Source organism: Symsagittifera roscoffensis, chromosome 3 (genome assembly GCF_963678635.1).
Source record: "Symsagittifera roscoffensis chromosome 3, txSymRosc1.1, whole genome shotgun sequence".
Taxonomy (NCBI): domain Eukaryota; kingdom Metazoa; phylum Xenacoelomorpha; order Acoela; family Convolutidae; genus Symsagittifera; species Symsagittifera roscoffensis.
The window spans coordinates 79,967,182-79,986,665 of record NC_087064.1 but is presented as its reverse complement, the minus strand read 5'-3'; the positions used below and the strand labels follow the sequence as shown (position 1 = coordinate 79,986,665).

The following is a 19,484-nucleotide window of genomic DNA, read 5'->3' as shown; positions in this document are numbered from 1 at the left end:
AAATGTCAGCGGAAGGAAGCGCTTGCTCACTCGTCTGCTCTCAGTTTGATCTAGATAAAAAGGCACATAAGAAATTCCTTCCTTATTATGAAAAATTGCTGAAAATTCAAATTTCACATTTTGTTTGAAAGCTAACAACGCTTTTCGTTTATCAAGGCGAAGCCCTGAATGTTCTCTCTGTACTTTAAGGCAAATAAAAAAGTTTGTTTTTTGGTTGCTTAATTGACTAAATATTCGAAACAAACAAAAAAAAAGTTTTTTTTCCCTCATTTTACCCCAAATCAGCATACGCTGTGTAGAACACAACAAACAGGGTAATTAGGGCTAAGGTTCGGGCTCATTCAATTGGGAACGCATTATTTTGCCACTCACGTATGTTAAAAGAACACAAAATATAGCACTTTAACTGTCACAAATTGACCAAATTAGCAATTTTCAAGCCCCCAGAACACTACAAAATAAGATCACAGTCAAATTGTTGTTTTAAAATGAGCTCAGAACAACTTTTGAGCTCTGAAAATTTTAAAATGAGCTCTGAAAATATCTTTCGGATTGTTCAAAAAGTTTCCGTCCAACACGCTCAGGTAAAAAGACGAAAATTGACTGAATAAAAAAATCCCCCCGAGCATAAATACTCCGCACTTTCTACGAAGATTGAATGTTTCGACTGCCTTTTAAGATATATGGATTAATGTCTGCTTTAGAAAATTTAATGAAAGTTTCAAAAAAATTTTAATTATTATTTTTTAAAAAATCTTCCAAACGCTATTTAATGTTGAAAGTGATTTATTTGGCATGTGGCAAAATATTGAAAAGACCATGCCAATTCAATTTTGAAAAATTTCTATGATGGATTGAACAACCGGTTACGATTCAGTAGCACGAAATATATTGCGCAATTATTATCCCAAATTAGCAGTCTTTAACTTTGTACGAAAGACAATCACAAGTGAATTAGTCTTTTAAATTCAAGCTCAGGACAACAATACCTTTCGGATGATATAAAAAGTTCCGTAAAAAGGTTACTCATTAAAAAGTCAACATTGATCTGAAGAAAACAACCTTTCCGTTCACAAACTTTCAGTTTAATGGGAATAGTTTTGATTTTTTTTGTTTCAAACTACTTGTTGGTAAAACTTGCGTGTACTAACTTGATTGTTTTTTACCCCTAGAAAAGAAATTTACGAGCATTGTCACTACGAATATGGTCTATACTTTTTCGATAGTTTTTTATCCTGTAAAACGCTTGATTTGGGTTGGCTGAACAATTATGAATGGGGCGCTGAAGATAACACTCACTCGCAATGCAGATAACAGAATGCCTTGCTTTAGGGGATGAATGTAAAGTTGGTTTGTTTGTTTTTGGTTTAGGTGGACAGGACAGCTTCCGTCACTTCCTGAGGAGCGAGTACAGTGAGGAGAACATGATGTTCTGGCTGGCGTGTGAGGAGCTGAAGGAGATCAGGGACAACTCACAAATCACTGACAAGTGCAAACAGATCTACGAGGAGTTCATCTCCGTCCTCTCCCCCAAAGAGGTCAGTCAGTAGTATTATTCTGTACACACTACACACAGCCAAAAACGTCACCTCTAAACGAGTACACGACCCATTTTTGGAAGTGCATTTTTAAACAATCATATTAGTAATTATAAATTGTTTTCATATATCAGAGATTATACAAATTGAAAAACGCATTGAAAACCAGTTAAACTTTATACAAAGTTTTTTTGCAGACTTTGCTGAGACAGTCAGCAATCTTAATGATAGTTATACATCACAAATAAATAAAAACGATAGATCTTTTTTGGTGTTATATTACAATAGGTGGTAGGTTGAGTTTCATTAGCTGGACCGCTTTTTGCTATACTTCGCACATTATTTATAATTTAAATCAAAAGTCAAATTTTTTGGCAAAAGAAGAGTGAGATTTGAATTTTTGAATAGCTAGTAGTAGTACCTTGAAATTAATTCGTGCACTATGCTCAAAATTACCACCTATTGTATCATATCGCCCTTTTTTTAAAGTTGGATTTTTTTCTTCAAAACTATAGTTTTAGGATTACCTTAGTACCTTATTAGTACTTATTAGTACCCAGGGGCTATGTGACTGTAATTAAGCAGTACAGTCACATAGCCCCTGGGTAATAATAAGTACTAATAAGGTACTAAGGTAATCCTAAAACTATAGTTTTGAAGAAAAAAATCCAACTTTAAAAAAAGGGCGATATGATACAATAGGTGGTAATTTTGAGCATAGTGCACGAATTAATTTCAAGGTACTACTTTTAGCTATTCAAAAATTCAAATCTCACTCTTCTTTTGCCAAAAAATTTGACTTTTGAATTACATTATAAATAATGTGCGAAGTATAGCAAAAAGAGGTCCAGCTAATGAAACTCAACCTACCAGCTATTGTTATATAACACCAAAAAAGATCTATAGTTTTTGTTTATTTGTGATGTATAACTATCATTAGGATTGCTGACTGTCTCAGCAAAGTCTGCAAAAAAACTTTGTATAAAATTTAACTGTTTTTCAATGCTTACAACTATTGTTTGAGGATTTTTGCCTGTGAAATTTCCTTTATGTTGCAATATCTTAATCTCTGCGTCCAAAACTGAATTTTTTTAGGAATTCTGTCCTCAAGATTTTATATAAAAGCCTAGTCAATGTTTTGAATAGCTCGTATTGATATACGCTATAAAAAATTGCTCGTACGATAATACGCTCTTTTTAGAAGTGTTTCGTGTGAAGTATTTTACAAGCAATGTTTAATTTTGGCTGTATTTTTATTAACTGTAAATTCATCAACAAAAATTTTGTTCTTTTTTCTCTTTACATCTTTATTCGCCTTTAAAAATTCCGCTCCTAGTTTTTTTGGTGATTGAGCTGCTTCATTTTGATTCATTTTATGAGATTTTTTTTTGAAATTTTTTGACAAGGGGGCTGGCTTAGAAGTTTTTTGAGTTTGTAAGTTTATGAAAACAGTTTTTGTTTCGGCTCAACGTCCCAAAAACGAAGTTCAATTGGTAATAATTGATTATAAACATTTTTCGTACTCATGTTGAAATAGTTACATCATCGATTATACTTACATTTTGAGACCACGAAATTGAAAATAATCCATCAATTTTGAAGCATTTAAATCGAATACAATCCAATTAAAATCCTTTATAATGGATTATAATTTTTCCAAAATTTCCAATTTGCGGCTTTTCGTCCAATATTTACAGCCTACTCGGTTTTTAATATGCAAATAAGAAATATTGACAAACATATCGTAAAAAAAACAAATAGAAATCAATACGAGAATTTTACAAGCCGAACGTAAGTCACAGTTTGACTATTACAATGTTTATCTTTTGAATCTATACGGAACAATTTTGGAAAATCCAGATTTTTGCTTAAAAAGATCAGATTCTTTTATAATCCATCACAGCTCACTATAATCCAATTCAGTTGATTATCTTGGCTGAAATTGGTTTCTACTTTGTTTGGACTATAGTCGATTATTAATCGATTAGAATTGAATATTTTGAATTTTTTTTCAGACAGACCATGATTATTCACAATATTCTATTATTATGCATGAAACGGCAACGCGGGTGTGTCTATTCAAGAGTTTTCGGCTTTTTACCGCTTCGTATGTTTTTTGTCGGTGCTTAATTATCATTCATTTGTCTTACTTGGCATGTTTATTCAATGTAACCTTATTCAAAACAAAATCAACACATGCCATAAAATTGTATAAAGTTTGAAAGTTGGTAGTATAAATTCTTTTCAACTTTCAAACGAAAAATTCAGTTTTTTTGTTTTCATCGTTTGTCTTAATTTTCGTCGGTTAGTTTGTGATTTTATGTTTGTGCTGTATTGAAAGTGGCGCGAAGCTTCACTTCGCCCCTGTGTATAAGTTGTTCATTTTTTTGTATCAATTATGATAATCAATCTCATGATTCTATGAGATCATATTGTGGAATATCTGGACTTGATTCGCTTTTGTCCCGACTTCGACTTTTCTATTGCCTGCGGTTTTCTTTGCTGGTTTTGATTCAATAAATGTAGAACTGTTTTTTTTTCTGACAAAGGTAGAGTGAATCTGTTTATGTGTTTTTGTTCCGCCTCTAGGTTAGCATTGACTCGCGGATACGAGAGATCATCAATAGAAACATGGTCAACCCCGACACACAGTCATTTGAGGAGGCACAGAACCAAATATATCAGCTTATGAAACGAGACTCCTATCACAGATTTATCAACTCACCTTTCTTCAAATCCTTAGAAGAAAATGCCGCTGCCGCCACAACCCACACCCACGCCTCCCCCCTTCAACCCCCCTCCTCTAGCACAACCACTAACACAACCACAACCACATACACCAAAACATCCCCCAGACCCCTAGTTTCTTCCTCGTCTACGCAAAACAGTAGTGGTAGAGGTGGGGGTTCGAACCTAGGTCGAGCCACTGTGGAAGATAGCGGAAGTCCGACCTCTCCAGATTCGTCAAAACCAGCAGCCAATAGCAATTCAGGAAAATAGCAAAGCAAAGCCGTACACGCCAATCATTTTTATCAAAATTTACAAATAAAAAGTCAAATGTTATTTGAAAAATTATATTTCAGAATTTTAAATGAACTAAAGGGCAGCTTATGTCAAGTTAGTTACCATAATTATTGCCAAAATTGTTTTTAATTTGTTCTATTCAACTGTATAGCCAACTTTCAGTATTGATTAATTATTTTTGATCTCTTAGACCATTTTAGTTGTTTCTACCGTCAACCAACCAACGAACCTATCTTCAAACTACATTACCCTAACTGCTGTTTCAAACTTCACCTATTCAAATTACTACAAAATATGAGCTCATTTTCTTTTTTCTTAAAAGAACAACCTCGAATACAAGGCAAAAGTGTTAATTCTCAAAATGAAAATTTTAATGTGAGTACTCGGTCGAAACTGGAAACCAAGAAAAAATAAAGTGAGCTTAAAATGATTTCTCGCTTAAAATGTCTCAAAGTCAATCATACGAATTCATGGTCCGATGCATTTGCTATGTATTGAAACGCATTTTAAATGCATCATCATTGAATTCAGTTCTTAAAAACCACACGTTGATGATTTTAAAAATAATTTTGAAAATTGCTAAAAAATAATTTTGAAGGTAGAAATGCAAACCTTATGAAAAACAAAATTAAAGGTATTTTCATTTAAAAAACTTACAGAATGTTTTATAAACTTTAAAAAATGCGTCTTTCAGAGTTTCACGAGCAGATAAAAGTCTGTTCGAAATATTATCAGCGGTGTTTTAAAAAATAAACAGGGCTTCTTAAGTAACAAATGAACATGAAGGTGCTTCAAACTACAATTGATCTATTGTTAAACTGACCAACCAAAACTGTTAAACTGAGGTAGGTATTGTTGATCTTAACAAGTGACTCACCATGTGAATGTATTCTAGCGATAGACTTTTGGTCTCAAAAACAACTGATTTGCATTGTAATGACCTTATTTCGAAATAGTTCAGTGTTAAATGACGAGGTGCTTACATATTTACGCCTTTTTTATCACTTTGTTGTTCGACTCTTGCTACTCTCATTTACTTTCGAGCGAGGTAATGATCAAAATTATGGTTTATTTTGAAGGTAATTATCTCATAGGGAAACATATTTTGATGCAGGTTTCTCAAAATGACGTTCTTATGAATAAAAAAAAGTAATTTGAAAAAACTATGTCAGCCTTAGTATCCCGTACCCAGTAGATTTTCTAAAACAGATCTGAAATAATCTTTTTCAGATCTAAATTTCAGATCTGAAATAGGTTGTGAAATGTTTAATTACCGCTTGGATACTTTAAGGATTGGTTATTTCAGATCTGAAATTTTCTTTTTCTTGGTTATTTCAGATCTGAAAAAATCTATTTCAGATCTAATTTCAGATCTGAAATTTAGTTTTTCTTGGTTATTGCAGATCTGAAAAATCTATGATTTGGACTCAATTCTAGGTATTTTTGATTTTTTGTTAGCTTCTGCTAGCTACTAGCAGATACTCAGCAAAGTCTTATTTGGAAGTTTTTCTGATCGCTAGTTAACCTAAACATAATTGTGTATTGCAGAAACATCAAAAAATAAAAATTCCATGTTTTGCTCGAAATGCATAAATTATACTTCAACAAAAGATTCTCAGATCTAATTTCAGATCTGAAATTTTATTTTTCAAGGTTACTTCAGATCTGAAATTTTCCATTTGAGATCCAAATTTCAGATCTGAAATTTGTCAATTCTTATCACGATCTGAAACAAGGAATTTCAGATCTGAGAATCAACTTGTGCAAGAAATGAAGAATTTCAGATCTTGCACAGAAAATCCCCTGGGTACGGGATGGTATGTTTTCTCAAAATGAGGTTTGTATGAATATAAAAACGTAATTTGAAAAAGTTTTTCAACCGTTATGTAATTCGATTCATTAGTAACTTTTTCCCATCTGCAGAATAGAATAACTGACTTTTGTTTTAAGGGAAAAATCATTTAAAAAATCAGTTCACTTGAATGAATGCATCCAAAGCAATTTTGAAACTTGACAAGTGGGATTCACAACAATCATAAATATGGGGAAATTAAGGTCGCTGACTTTAAAAAACTATGGTCAATTGGGTAACTAGATTAAGCTAGCATGGATTGTTTTACTTCGCCCTGTAAAATAAATCACATTTGTGCAGTTCAAATCAGTTTGAAAAGTGTTTATAGTATTCTCAATATCAGAAAAGAACTTGTGACCTGTGCCCATAAAGTTTGATCTTATTTGTTGAATACTTCTGCTAAACCGCGCCTCTATGGCGCATTTTCCGCTTTAACCGTTCCCTTTTTCTAATTGATTCATTCTTTCGAATACTTATCAAGCATTTTACAAATAATTTTGAACAAACACTTTTTTCATAGAACACAGTTTTCAGACTATTTCCTTCTGTGAACTTTGAGTAAACGGGAGCCGCAGCCTGAGCTTTACACTTGGTTTTGGATCTTCTGTCTAGAAAAAGTAGCGCAAACGAATCGGAGTCATGATTGTGTTGCGCTCGGTTTACACTCTGAACTAAATTCGCGGAGAAAGTGTTCAGCTGTTCTCATTGTCGAATCTTGTGAATGAAACTGAAAAAAAAAAATTCAAATCGTTACAGGATATTTTTAGGACAATAGACTTTTAAATTTTTTTTCGAGGTATCTCCAAAGACAATATCAATTTTTAAGGAAACTTAAAAATTACACAAACTTTGAGAAACTTCGTCGCAGATTTGATTTAAAAGATATTCAGTCTAATCTAATCTATGAGGCAGTTTTGTCAATTCTGAAAGATATTTCTTTTTTTTTTGATGTCACTGACTTTTTTAAATCACTATCCTGTGTTGAGCAACCATAAAAATGATTACACGAAGTCACTATTGCTCAGCAATATATAAAGTGTACAAATTACAACATATCAGCTGAAATTTGAATTGAAATACTCTTGAGCAAAAAAACAAAGCTTAGGAAATCAAATGAGCCAGTGTTTTTTTTCAAATCTATTTTTTTTTGCTTTAAGAGAACTGTTTCTGAAACTTTGAAATTAGACCAAAAAAAAATCAACGACTGCCCAGCGAAAAATTATCGTTAAAAATATACCAATGTTTTTGTGATAGGAAAAAATTCAAGCTGTTCAATTTAGAATTATCTAGATGCTTTAAATAAAAAAAACAGTAATAATTTTTCATTAATTTCAGTCCAAAGTTTGAAAAAATGCTATAACGATTTTTTTGAACGACTCGTTTTTTGTCAGCTGAAATTCGAAGATAGCATTATGAAAACTTCACCTATTTTTGAGAAATTTCACCGATAGCAGAGCCCTAATCCAGCTCAACGGATCTAACGTACAATCCCCTCCTAAAACTCCTTTAAGAGGGGATAAAATGGATTTTTCAGAAATATCTCTAAACTGATCTAATAATTCAAAAACAGATCTATTATAACAAATAAAAATTTTTGAAAAATAAGTATGATAATAATGAGTTGGAAAATCAACAGTATGAAATCTTTGTTGTGATTGTTCTTATTTAATTAGTCTACGTTTAATTAACTGGTCTATATGATCTTGACTTACCGCAAGTGATCTCCTCCAGAGTGAGCGAAGGCAGTGTTATTGTGTCGTAGATAGAAATAACACTTTTTTGAATTGAACTCTTATTCTTACCTTTTATTTATTTTAAGTTTTTTTTTGATGAAGTTGTAGTATATTTTGTTTTTGCGCAGTCATCTGTAAATGAATCTGGCATGCGTGATACCCCTATTCTGGCAATCACAAACTACTGACCTCCTACCCCGATATGTTCCAATTGGCATTAATAGCGAAAGAGAGCACCGATATCAACAATTTTTTGATCCCACTAGAGATTTTAAAACCAGAGATCCTAAAATTAGAGGAAGAGCCTCAAAACGAGTCGATATCAGCAAAAACAGAACGCTTAGCAAGAAACGTTGAAGAAAGAAACAGATTCAATGATTCTGAGAATGCCCGAATTAAACTAGAAATAATGACATTTAACGGAATGCAAATGGATGAGGCGGACAAGAAGATTCGCACAATGTTGTATTTAGCACTGGGTAGTGAGGGTAAGAAATTCTTCTCACAGAAGTTTTCTTAAGTTCAAACCATACGGATAACTTTCGCCGAGTTTTGGGATTTCCTACAACAAGCTTTTATTAGAAAACCAATGTTACATTCGAACGCCATAAGCTACTCAATAGACGTCAGATATATAGAGAAAATTTAAAACATTTCTGGGGCGCTCTAGCGGAAATGGCGAAGAAATGCGACATATCCAGTGGAGAGGAAGAATGGATTCGAAATGTTTTCCTTAACAACATGAAAAGCTACGAAATCCAGACCCAATTTTTGACCAAAAATCTCCGCACAAAAAGCCTAAAATGTCGCTTTAGTTGATGAGAAAAGTATCTCAAATCATTTGAAAATGACAGATTGCTTTAAACTTCATACCCTGTGAATAAAAATGCTGTAAATATTCATCGAAATTTTAATAAACGAGAAATTACCCTGGCAGTGGATAGAGGAAATTCTTGTATGAAATGTGGAGGAAAATTCACCAAAGGACATCTTGCTAAATGCACAGCGAAAGACGTGATCTGTAAATCACGTAATGTTAAAGGAAATTCCACTAAAAGATGTATATCTAGAAAAGAAACGTAAGTTTTGTAAAAATTCCTGAAATTTTAAATAACGAACTTGTAAATCCGTCGAATAGCCTTGTCGTAATCAACCATGTACATAAAGAGTGCTGCGGGGTAATTAATGCATGGTCAGAAACAGGAAAAAGCGATAACGATGATTATTCGGTATTAATTGTGACTACAATAATTGACAACGACTGAAAAGAATTGAAAAAACCATTTAACGTTGGATTGAGAATGGAGAGTTTCGTACAAATGAATATCCAGGTGGACTCAGCAAGCCCAATAAAGTTTTTGAAAAAGAACGTACTCCACGAACTCAGATTACGAGATCCACATTTGAAAATCAACAAAGTCGACCAGGCTACGAAAGACTTGTACTGAGGCTTCACAGACGACCCGATAAAGATTGTGGGACAGGTTATCGTACCAATTAGATCCAACGGATGGACGTATGACAACACGGCTTTCTTCATAACCTAGGGTCGCGAACGAAACATCCTAGGAAATGACAAATAACCACATGTCGGGATAGAAGTGGCACAAAAACCCTGAAGTGGCTCACTACAAATTCAACACTGAAAATACGTCTTTTAAAAGTTTCGTGGGATTATATAAAAGCAAATTGGAAACCATTTTCAAGAAAAATAACAAACAATTCCACAGAATCGGTAAATTAGAAAATCAACTCAACATTACACATTTTCATCATCCAATGAAACCTATTCAAAAAAAGGACGCTGGATTCCAGCATATTTACTTCCGGCAGAAAGCATAGTGCTTGACAGACAAATCTTCGAAGGACACAAATAAAATTAGCATCATGCGATGAAGATAGATTTTTCAACCCAATAGTAATTAGCTGCAAGAAAGATATTCGATTAGCTAAGTTTTGTAACATTGAAGACATGAGTAATCCCCTTGGCAGATAAAACCTCAGCATTAAAATCAATCCCAATCCCTCAAAATTTGAAGGGTTTGCGTTCGTTTTTCGTCTCAACCAATCAGTTTATAAAGTTTGTTGCGAACATTGCTTCATTAGTAAGCCCTTTGATACCACTGTTAAGCAAGAAATCAATATTTATTTGGTCAGATTGACAAACCTCAGTGTTTGAGAAAATTGAAGGGGAAATTTTTAACTTAACCGGAAATAAACATTTCGACGTGAAACTGAAAACTCGAATAAAATCAGACGCATCACACAACGGCCTCGCCTCAGCGCTCGAACAACTACACAAAAAAGACCGAAGATGGTTTCATTCGCTAGTCGATTGTGTAATCATCATGAGGCTAAATTTTGAACAAATGAACTCGAAATTCTCCGCGTAGTGTGGGCGGTAGAACACTACAAAATTTATTTATACTGTTCGGAACTCGAAATCATAACCGATCATGAATTCCTTTTATTGCTTAATCTTTTAATCACGGAAATAAAACCTATCACAGTCGCTTAACGAGATGGGTAGACATACTTTTACCGTTGAATTTTACGATAAAACATTTAGCGGGTAAAGATATGGGGTTTTTAGGCTTGACATTTGGAATTAAAAATGAAAAACCTATTGCGACGAGGCATTTGTCGTAGCAACACTTACCAAAGTCAATTCAATGATTCGGATATTCACTTATTAGATAAATCAAAACTTTAATCAAAATTGATCGGACAGGTTTCGGAAACTTCCACTGACGTAATACTACGTAAAAAGAATATCGCATTAACTCAAAATTGAGTTAGCTCCAGACTGAAATATTGCGATTTTGAACAATTCCGTTCCAAATTTTGGTACTTCTAATTGTATTCCCCTAGATTATTTTAAAGTTAATTGTTCTAAAAATACCATCTCAAACTTTTACTTTTTTAAAAACATTTTTCATCTTTATGTTTTAATTTTCTGAAAACTCCCATGGAATCTAATATTGTAAGCAAAGTAAACGTTAATAGTGGAATTGTAATAACTCCCTCATCTTCTGGTTTTGTTGTAAATTTTACAAAAGAGAATATGTCGGCAGACCAGTCATCATTAGTACAAAAAATAATACCGAGACTCTCTAAAATTGTCGGAAAAACCATTGGAATTAGGTAGTTTCTTTAACAGTAAAACAATTGCTTGGCTTCAGGAAGAAGACAGCAATTTATATCCCATGTTCAGAGCTTTAGAGGAGAACAGGGAGATTAAAACCTCTAAATCGGGCGGCTACGTCAATCATTTCTATAAAGATTTACACACGGCAAATGGATTACTCTACTTAAAGAACAAATTGTGTTTACTATTTGTCTTGAGAACAGTCGCCATGAGAGTTCTCCATGAAAAACATCCTGGACAATGAAATTCCTTTCGGAATGTATATGGTGGACACACATTAATAGGATGATTTACTTTCACGGAAAAAACTGTTCGGACTGCATAAAACCAGGTAAAAAGCTTAAACCGTTAATTCTAGAAAAACATTACAACCACATGCTTGAATTGAAATTTGTAAATGAAGAGACTGATTTGGACTTCACAGGTACTTTGGAATCTATTTGGGGCCATTGTATAAATATTTTAGTTTGTATAGACAGATTCTCCAAATTCCCGTCGACGAAAATTCAAAAATTGCTTCGAGTACTTCAGCCAAAACAGTAATCGATATTTAACCGACTATATCCATCTTCATAGAAACCCAATATCAATTCGGGTCGATCACGCCTCGTGTTTCACCGGAGTAGAGTAGATTTTAAATCACACATTATTCAAAATTGTTTTCTGTACAATTGCCGACCACCGTTTCAACGGGTTAGTAGAAAAACTCGTCTACACCGTTAAACCAAATTACAAACAATGTCATTAGAACTACCAAAATCTACACTGACTCAGTATCCAAGATCAATTGGAACCTACGGAGTAAAAAACAATCGGAAGTCGATTGCACCCCATTCGAAAAACACTTCAACAGAACACCAAACACTTTATGGAAGAACTTGATAAATCTAAATAGTAGTAACTTTTTAGACTACGTAAAATCAATTATGTCAAGATTAAGGGCAAACAATTGATCGGCGGACAAAAAAGTGGAAAAGGGATACCTGGAAACTCCGTTGCCGAAAAAAAAAAAAAACCTTGAAGACAAAGGATATGACCTTGAACCAAAGGTATCGACAACCAAGTCACACTCAGTTACTACACATATGAGACTGCCTCTCCAAAAACCTCTAAAAACGTAAAATATTTCGAAAGGTTTGAAATCGAAGAAACGGGGAACCTTATTATCGATCTTTGCGAGAGAAAATACTACATTCGTCTCATACAACGGTGAAACTTGCTAGTAGAAAATCTCAAGGAAATCTGAAATAGCCAAAATAGCCATAAAGGATAAATTATATTCTCAAACAACCTATAATTTTTAAAGGTAGCGTCAATGTTCCTGACTTTATTAGTTTTTTTGAAATAGGCGCAAAAAAATGAAAGTATGCGCAAAAACAAGGCAAGATGCCATCAATCCGTCGAACAACCTTACCAGAACCAAATCCTCGTCTAAGAAATCCAGGCAACCGAGTAACCCACCACAAAAGAAGACACGATTCCAACCGGAACGAAAGCAGCGAAAGAACTTCTCACCAGATTACTTTGTCGAAAATGAATCGTTTATTGTACCCTTTGACACCTCTGTCTTACGTGATTGGGAATGGACTGTATGGATTGTGGGCGGCTTCCTAGAAACCTAGGCAGGGAAAGGTTCATTAACGACCTAAATTATTGTGTACAACATCACTGTCGAGAAAAGACGCCGTCGGATAAACCCATTAAATCTGAATATATAGATTTAGCTTGGAATCCTCACGGATCATTGACCGATTGCCTATTAAGCATAATACCAGCAACTACCCTTTCACGACAATCTGGACTAGACTCTCGGAACGGCGGAGCCACTTTCAACGTTCGACTTTTAGATTACCACACCAGTAACAATCCAACCTACAAAATGTGCATCTGCTCAACCAGTGGTACTGGAACTGGAGCACGAATCTTCCGAGGATATACCGGTCCACGAAGTGGGCGAGTCTTCACCAGAACGTAATTTTCTAATCCCTTCTAGAGCAAGGCGAAATGTTGAACCACCAAAATTTTACGATGAAAAGTTGTATAAAGATGTTATAGAAGAGCAAACATCGGGGAAAGCTGACAACCCTTTCACATTTAGCGAAGACACAGACAGCCATATTATTTTTGAAAACGAGAGCGAGTGTAGAGAAGTTTTAGTCACACAGTCATCGGAACAACATAGTCCCATCATCTCACACAATTCTCTGGAAATAGTTCCCGAAACAAGAACGTTTACTGAAGAAGAAGTACAGGAGCTGGAGAAGAAGTATGGAATTTTCAGAAATACCTGTAAATTGATCTTTTATTTCAAAATCAGATCTATTACTGAAAATGAAAGTTTTTGAAAAATAAATATGATAATAATGAAGTGGACAATCAACAAAATGATAAAGTTATTCCACTTCAAAAAATTTATCATTTAGAGGGATTGTATGGTTGATATCCCCAATTACCCAATCATTTTTTTTCATTCCAGTTCATTTTTGTTTCATTATGAAAAAACGTATTTTTTCCAACTGAGACAAGGTACTTTTTTTAAACCATTTCTCATCCCAAAATCTAATTTTTGACGCAATTGATTAAATTTATTATCATAATCAGTCTTAAGATTTTACGAGCTCAAACTGTGCAAAATCTGGACTTGATACGCTTCATTTTTCAGTTGATCGCCCTCGTTTCGACCTATCAATTTTCCGCGGTTTTTTGCTGGCTCTGATTCAATAAAATTGAAGCAATTTGTTTCTGACTAAGGTAGAGCGAACTATATTTGATCGGATTTAGCAGCATTATTTCGCGGATACGAGAGATCATCAATAAAAACACGGTCAACACCGACACATGGTCGATTGAGGAGGCTTAGAATCGAATATATTAGCTTATTAAACGAGGCTCCTATCACAGAATAATCAAAACCCTTCCTAAAGCTTACAAAAAAACGCGGCGGCAAAAACACACCTCTAGTTTCTTCCTCAGCGAAAGGAAATAAAAGGGACCACTTCATTATCAATAGTTACTCTTGAGTATGGATTCCTCTTCTTTTTTCGTAGCTAATTTTTTCCGTAGCTGATTTTTCTCCAGTTCCGTCTTCTTTCATAGTTTTTTTCTCCGTATACGACTGATGAATGACTTCGAATTGAGGATTAAAAAAGCTCACCTGGAACCGTCGCAGCTAAGAAGGTTAAAACAGTAAAAGAGCAGCAAGTTAGTTCGGATATTCATACCTAGCTTCCGAATCCCATGAAGTGGCTGATGATCTGGCTGCAAAGAAAACATTGCCAAATTTGCAGCAAGATCTAAGCCACTTCAGTCTTGCTGCAACTCCGGCACTGTTTTATTTGCAGCCAGATCATAAGCCACTTCAAGGGATTCGGAAGCTGCGTATGAATATCTAAACTAACTTACTGCGCGTTTACTATTTAAATTTTTTTAACTGCGAGAATTCCATGGACCTTTTTCTTCCTCAATTCGACTTCATTCATCAATCGTGACCTGATTGAACTTAGCCTTGACAGCGATTCCTGGTTCCGGTGATGTTTGACGTCAGCTACTTGGTCTCAGATTTGTCCCTCTTGATGATTACCTTCAAATTGCAGAAGAAACAGTAAGAGCTAATTTTTTCTTTTACATTAACGAAATCTTGCTGATCCTTGTATGTTGCCTGTGTGTCATCAAGATAGAAACCATTTTTCTTCATCCTTTGTTAGTAGGTGGGACAAGCTGACACGCGTTGATCCATGGAACCAAAATCACCCTAAAATTTTATCTTATTCATGTTATAACGTGGCTTTAATCAAAAAGATCCAGTGGCAAAATTCAACATAGTAGTAGCCATTTTTTGGTCTTTTCAAAAATTTCCTCTCATTTTTTGTTTTTAATTTTTCATTCTGCGTTAATGTTTTGTCTAGCAAAGCTGCAATGGCAAAACTGGGGTTTGATTTTTCTGGGAAACACATAAATATGATCCAGCGAATTATCATTTCCTTCAATATCACGTTGACGTCTCTCTCCAAATTTCACCATGGATTGGTGACATATTGTGTTTGAGCCAAAGCTATTCAACATGCTTTTGAATGTCGTCTCGTTTAACTTAGCTCTTTACCATCACGCAGTTCAAAGCTGTGCTTTTGGATTTTTCTTCAATGCAACGATTTCTAGTTTCTTCATCAGTTCTTCTGCCTCAAAGTGAAAGTTCAATTTTTATGTTAGCCCGATTTGAGCAGTGCTACAAATCGACTAGCTTACCATGACTTTCAACTCACGATATAAAGCCTGACACGCACTGACTTTGCCCATTGCATGAACACATTTAATTGAAGACAACTTAACTCAAAGTACTGAAATTGGACAACATAACTTTAGAAAGAACTACTTGAAAACTGAAACACTATTTTAGAAACGCAACTAAACAATAGAAAATTGGTGTTTAAGTACAAACGACCCTCTTTGTTCTGCGGTTTCAATATTCTTCCCCTGCAGATAAAAAAGGTTCGGCTTCTCTTGGCACTTGGTTAAAACTTTTAATTTTATACTCTGTACAAAATTTTATGCTACTCTCAGGTGATACACGTAATTTACGTCCTCTCACTTAAAATTATTTTATCTCCTTTCGTTCGAGATATCGGCAAAATTTATACACAATTTTCTCACTACGATTTATGATATTTGTTTCCATTACCTCTTGAATTCGAATAAAATTTACTTGTTCACAATTTACTCTCGCTTTCTGGGTTTGAGGTATGGATTAAATCAACAAGAATTAAAAAGCCAGCAGACAAAACCGAAATGCCAGGAAAAGCAAGCCTTTTGACACGGTTTCAATCAAAAACGCCTGCAAAAAGCCATTCAACAAATTGAAAACGCTAGAAACATCGAAAGTACGGACATCAACATCAATGAATTAGAAGCAGACGCACAGTCTCACTGCACCAGTAGAAGCAGACGACAACCAGCAACATAATCGAAACCTTCACATATATTGAACATCAACTGAACAACAGTCTTGACAGCCACCAAAAATTGATCAAACGCCTAGCCGTCCCAAAGATTACTTCAGCAACTAACGCTGATTACTACGAGCTTATCGGTCGCCATCGACACATCAAAATTACTCACACATGGAGTGTTCATCTTTCGTTAGCAACTTTGCTAACCTTCAAAACTCTTGGATTTGCAAATGACTTCAACTCGACAATCTATGTACAATTTGCAGTCAACAAGCTCCATCACAGTGAAGCATGAACCCAGTATCTTTGTAGACAACGAAATTCAGCAGCCAAATTTTGCCCTGTTTAAAGACTGGTTACGGAATCTTGCCTTGGCCTGCGAATACCTTCCCCGAGGAGACTTTTGTAGCATCAGGAACCCCTCACGCATTCTTCACAACTCGATTGAACCTAACCGGAAATAAATAGACAATCAAATTGAAACGATAACCATCCTTCAGCCAACAACAAAGGATTCCCACAGAAAATATCTGCAACCAGAAACAACACTCTTCCTATAGCGACAAGTACAAACACCAGTAATTTGAAGCAAAATGAAAACTCATCCTCTCGGAAAGCCTTTGCCTCGATTGCTTAGGACAACATATAGTGAAAGACCCTCCAAGCGAACATGTGCAACCTGCAAGCGACTACATCACAGCAGCCTTCACGACGAAAAACCTACTACCAGCAGCTCATCTCAAAAGTTATCTTTCCCATCATCACAGCATTCATCACGGACGCATAACTCCTTGAATCGACAACAACAGAGATTTACGAACTCTCTCTTACTCTACTTGCCATTTACGTTGATAACTGGAAACAAGTACATCAGCACTAACAACTTTCTAGGCAACGGTAGCAACGACAGCTATTTAGTGAAATCAACAATCGACTACCTACAAGTAGAACAAAGCCAAACTACATTTGTACTGTTCAACCGAACACACTCAACGGCATCTGCTGAGTCTGCAATCACCTTTGCGAACTCACATTTACCGACTTTGATAACAATCAGGTCTCAGTTCTCCTTGGAAAAGACAGCATCGACTTTATTACGACCACCTCGAGCAATCGCAGCAGACCGTGGCTGGACCATTGGAGGCTCAACTGCCGCATGTTAGGAAGAAATACCTTTCATGTCCCTTCAACCCATGAAACAGAATCGCCGGATGACACAGACCTTTCAGGACTCCTTGTCAACACCTCGAGAATGGAAGCCTATGGAACTTCACCCGAATTAACATTATCGAATTAACTTCACCCGAATCACCCAACAAGTTTACCGCTACACAGTTGGACTGCTATGGAAACCCAATGCAATTTTGCCAAACTATTTTTCTTTTTCCATATCAAAAAGTTTCTCACTTAGAGAGATAGTATGGTTAATATCCCCAAGACCCCATTAATTTTTTCAATCCAGCTCAGCTTTTTTTGAGAAAACGTGTTTTTTCCAACTGAGACAACGTACTTTTTTTAAAAATCATTTCTCATCCCAAAAACTAATTTTCAAGCAATTGATTTTAGTCATCATGGATTCAATTTGTTACCATAATTAATCTCATGATTTTACTAACTCAATTTGTGCAACATCTGGAATTGATACGCTTCATTTTTCAATTGACCGCGGTCGTTTCGACTTATCAATTGTCCGCGGTTTTTTGCTGGCTCTTGTTAAATAAAACTCGAACAGTTTTTGCTGTTCTGACTAAGGTAGAGTAAGCTGCAACTGTTTGGATTTTACGACATTGGTTCGCGGATACGAGAAAAGCACCGAACCGAATATATAAGCTTACGAAACGAGACTTCTATAACAGATTTATCGAATCATTTGTTTGCAAATTCTTAGAATAAAACAGAGCGGCCACAACACACATATACGCACGCCTCTCCTTTCCGCCCTCTGCAAAATTCTTCTCTAACAGAATCACCAATTCAACTGCAACCACATACACCAAAACGTCCCCCAGACCCCTAGTTTTTTCTTCTAATCTTACTACAATTACAATCAAATATTAACTCATTTTAGTTTTTTTTCAATAGCATAACTTCAGCTGAAAACTGAAATTGTCAATTCGCCAGATGAAATAATTGTGGGTTCGTTGAAACTTGAAAACAGAGAAAATAAAATGAGCCGAAAACTTCCTGGCTGAAAATTTTTATTTTCAATTGTAGAATTTCCCTTTCATTGCATTTGCGATGTATTTAAAAAAAGTTTCAGCCTTGGTGTAATATTTTGACGTCATCTACACTCAGTAAGATTGGATATAAACAATGAATGTCCATGTTAGGTTCATTGAATTTCATCAAACTTGAAATTCACGCGATGAGAAAAGCTCTCATTGCCCTCGAATCTAGTTTGTCTCCTTCGCACAGGTAAACTTCACAAGTGTCAAACTGGAATAACGATATTTTGGATGATTTTCTCAATTTCTTGCCATCCCAAGAGCCATCTAAGGGTATGACAGACATGATCTCGCTTTCTTCTCTACCCAAGCCAAACGTCTTTCCAGAAATCATACTCATTATCACCACTTACAATTTAATAAGAAGTTTGCAAATACCCCTGGTAAATTAAGACTAACTAACCTAATTTTAAAAAGAATATTATAAAAAATTTGAATAAAAACTGCGTTTCGTTATTTTTATCGAGAAGTGATGCAAAGTCCAATTGGCTTCGAATGGACGTGACAGACAGGTATTTAATTAGGAACACAAGGTCAAGATTAACATGAAATAAAAGTACAATCACAACACAATTGTGGATGGTTTCCTCTTCTTTTTTCTAGCTAATTTTTTCTCGTAGAATATTGTTTTCTAGCTCCGTCTTCAATCCCAGTTTTTTTTCTCCGTATAATTAGGTCTCGTTGCATAGTTTTTTTTTCTCCGTATACCTAGGTCTCGTTGCAATCGCGTTGCAGATTAAATTGAAATGAAAGCGCAGTCAAAAAATTCCCCAATGCAGGAAAAATTATCATTTGCAAGTAGAATAAGTCGTCCAATTACAAACAAACTCCTTTCTCCCTTCATTCCATGGGCAACGAAGTTAGAAACAAAAAATAACTAACTAACTGCACACCATGTAATATACAGAGAAGATTCAAGTGTACACGGAGATGTATGTGGTAATAATTTGCAGGCTACATACAATTGATACAGATGTATACAGACAAGACTAAGTTTACTGTACAATTGGTGTTCAGTAAA

At 35.0% G+C, this 19,484-nt stretch overlaps 2 protein-coding genes across 7 annotated transcripts in view; one reads left to right on the top strand and one right to left on the bottom strand.

Moving 5' to 3' along the window:
* LOC134841983 (regulator of G-protein signaling 17-like) overlaps window positions 1-4,898 on the top strand; it is an 80,916-nt gene extending 76,018 nt beyond the window's left edge. For all 4 annotated transcript variants that reach the window (XM_063858113.1, XM_063858110.1, XM_063858112.1 and 1 more), the window contains exons 4-5: window positions 1,372-1,538; window positions 4,128-4,898. In XM_063858113.1, coding sequence (XP_063714183.1) covers window positions 1,372-1,538; window positions 4,128-4,538 — 578 coding nt within the window. In that variant the 3' untranslated portion in view covers window positions 4,539-4,898. The remainder of the gene's footprint in view (window positions 1-1,371; window positions 1,539-4,127) is intronic.
* The window catches only part of LOC134841257 (metal cation symporter ZIP14-like), a 379,452-nt gene extending 360,625 nt beyond the window's left edge, over window positions 1-18,827 (bottom strand). For all 3 annotated transcript variants that reach the window (XM_063857115.1, XM_063857116.1, XM_063857117.1), the window contains exon 1: window positions 18,818-18,827. The gene's annotated coding sequence lies outside the window, so the exon portion shown is untranslated. The remainder of the gene's footprint in view (window positions 1-18,817) is intronic.
* Between the last annotated feature and the right edge of the window lie 657 nt (window positions 18,828-19,484).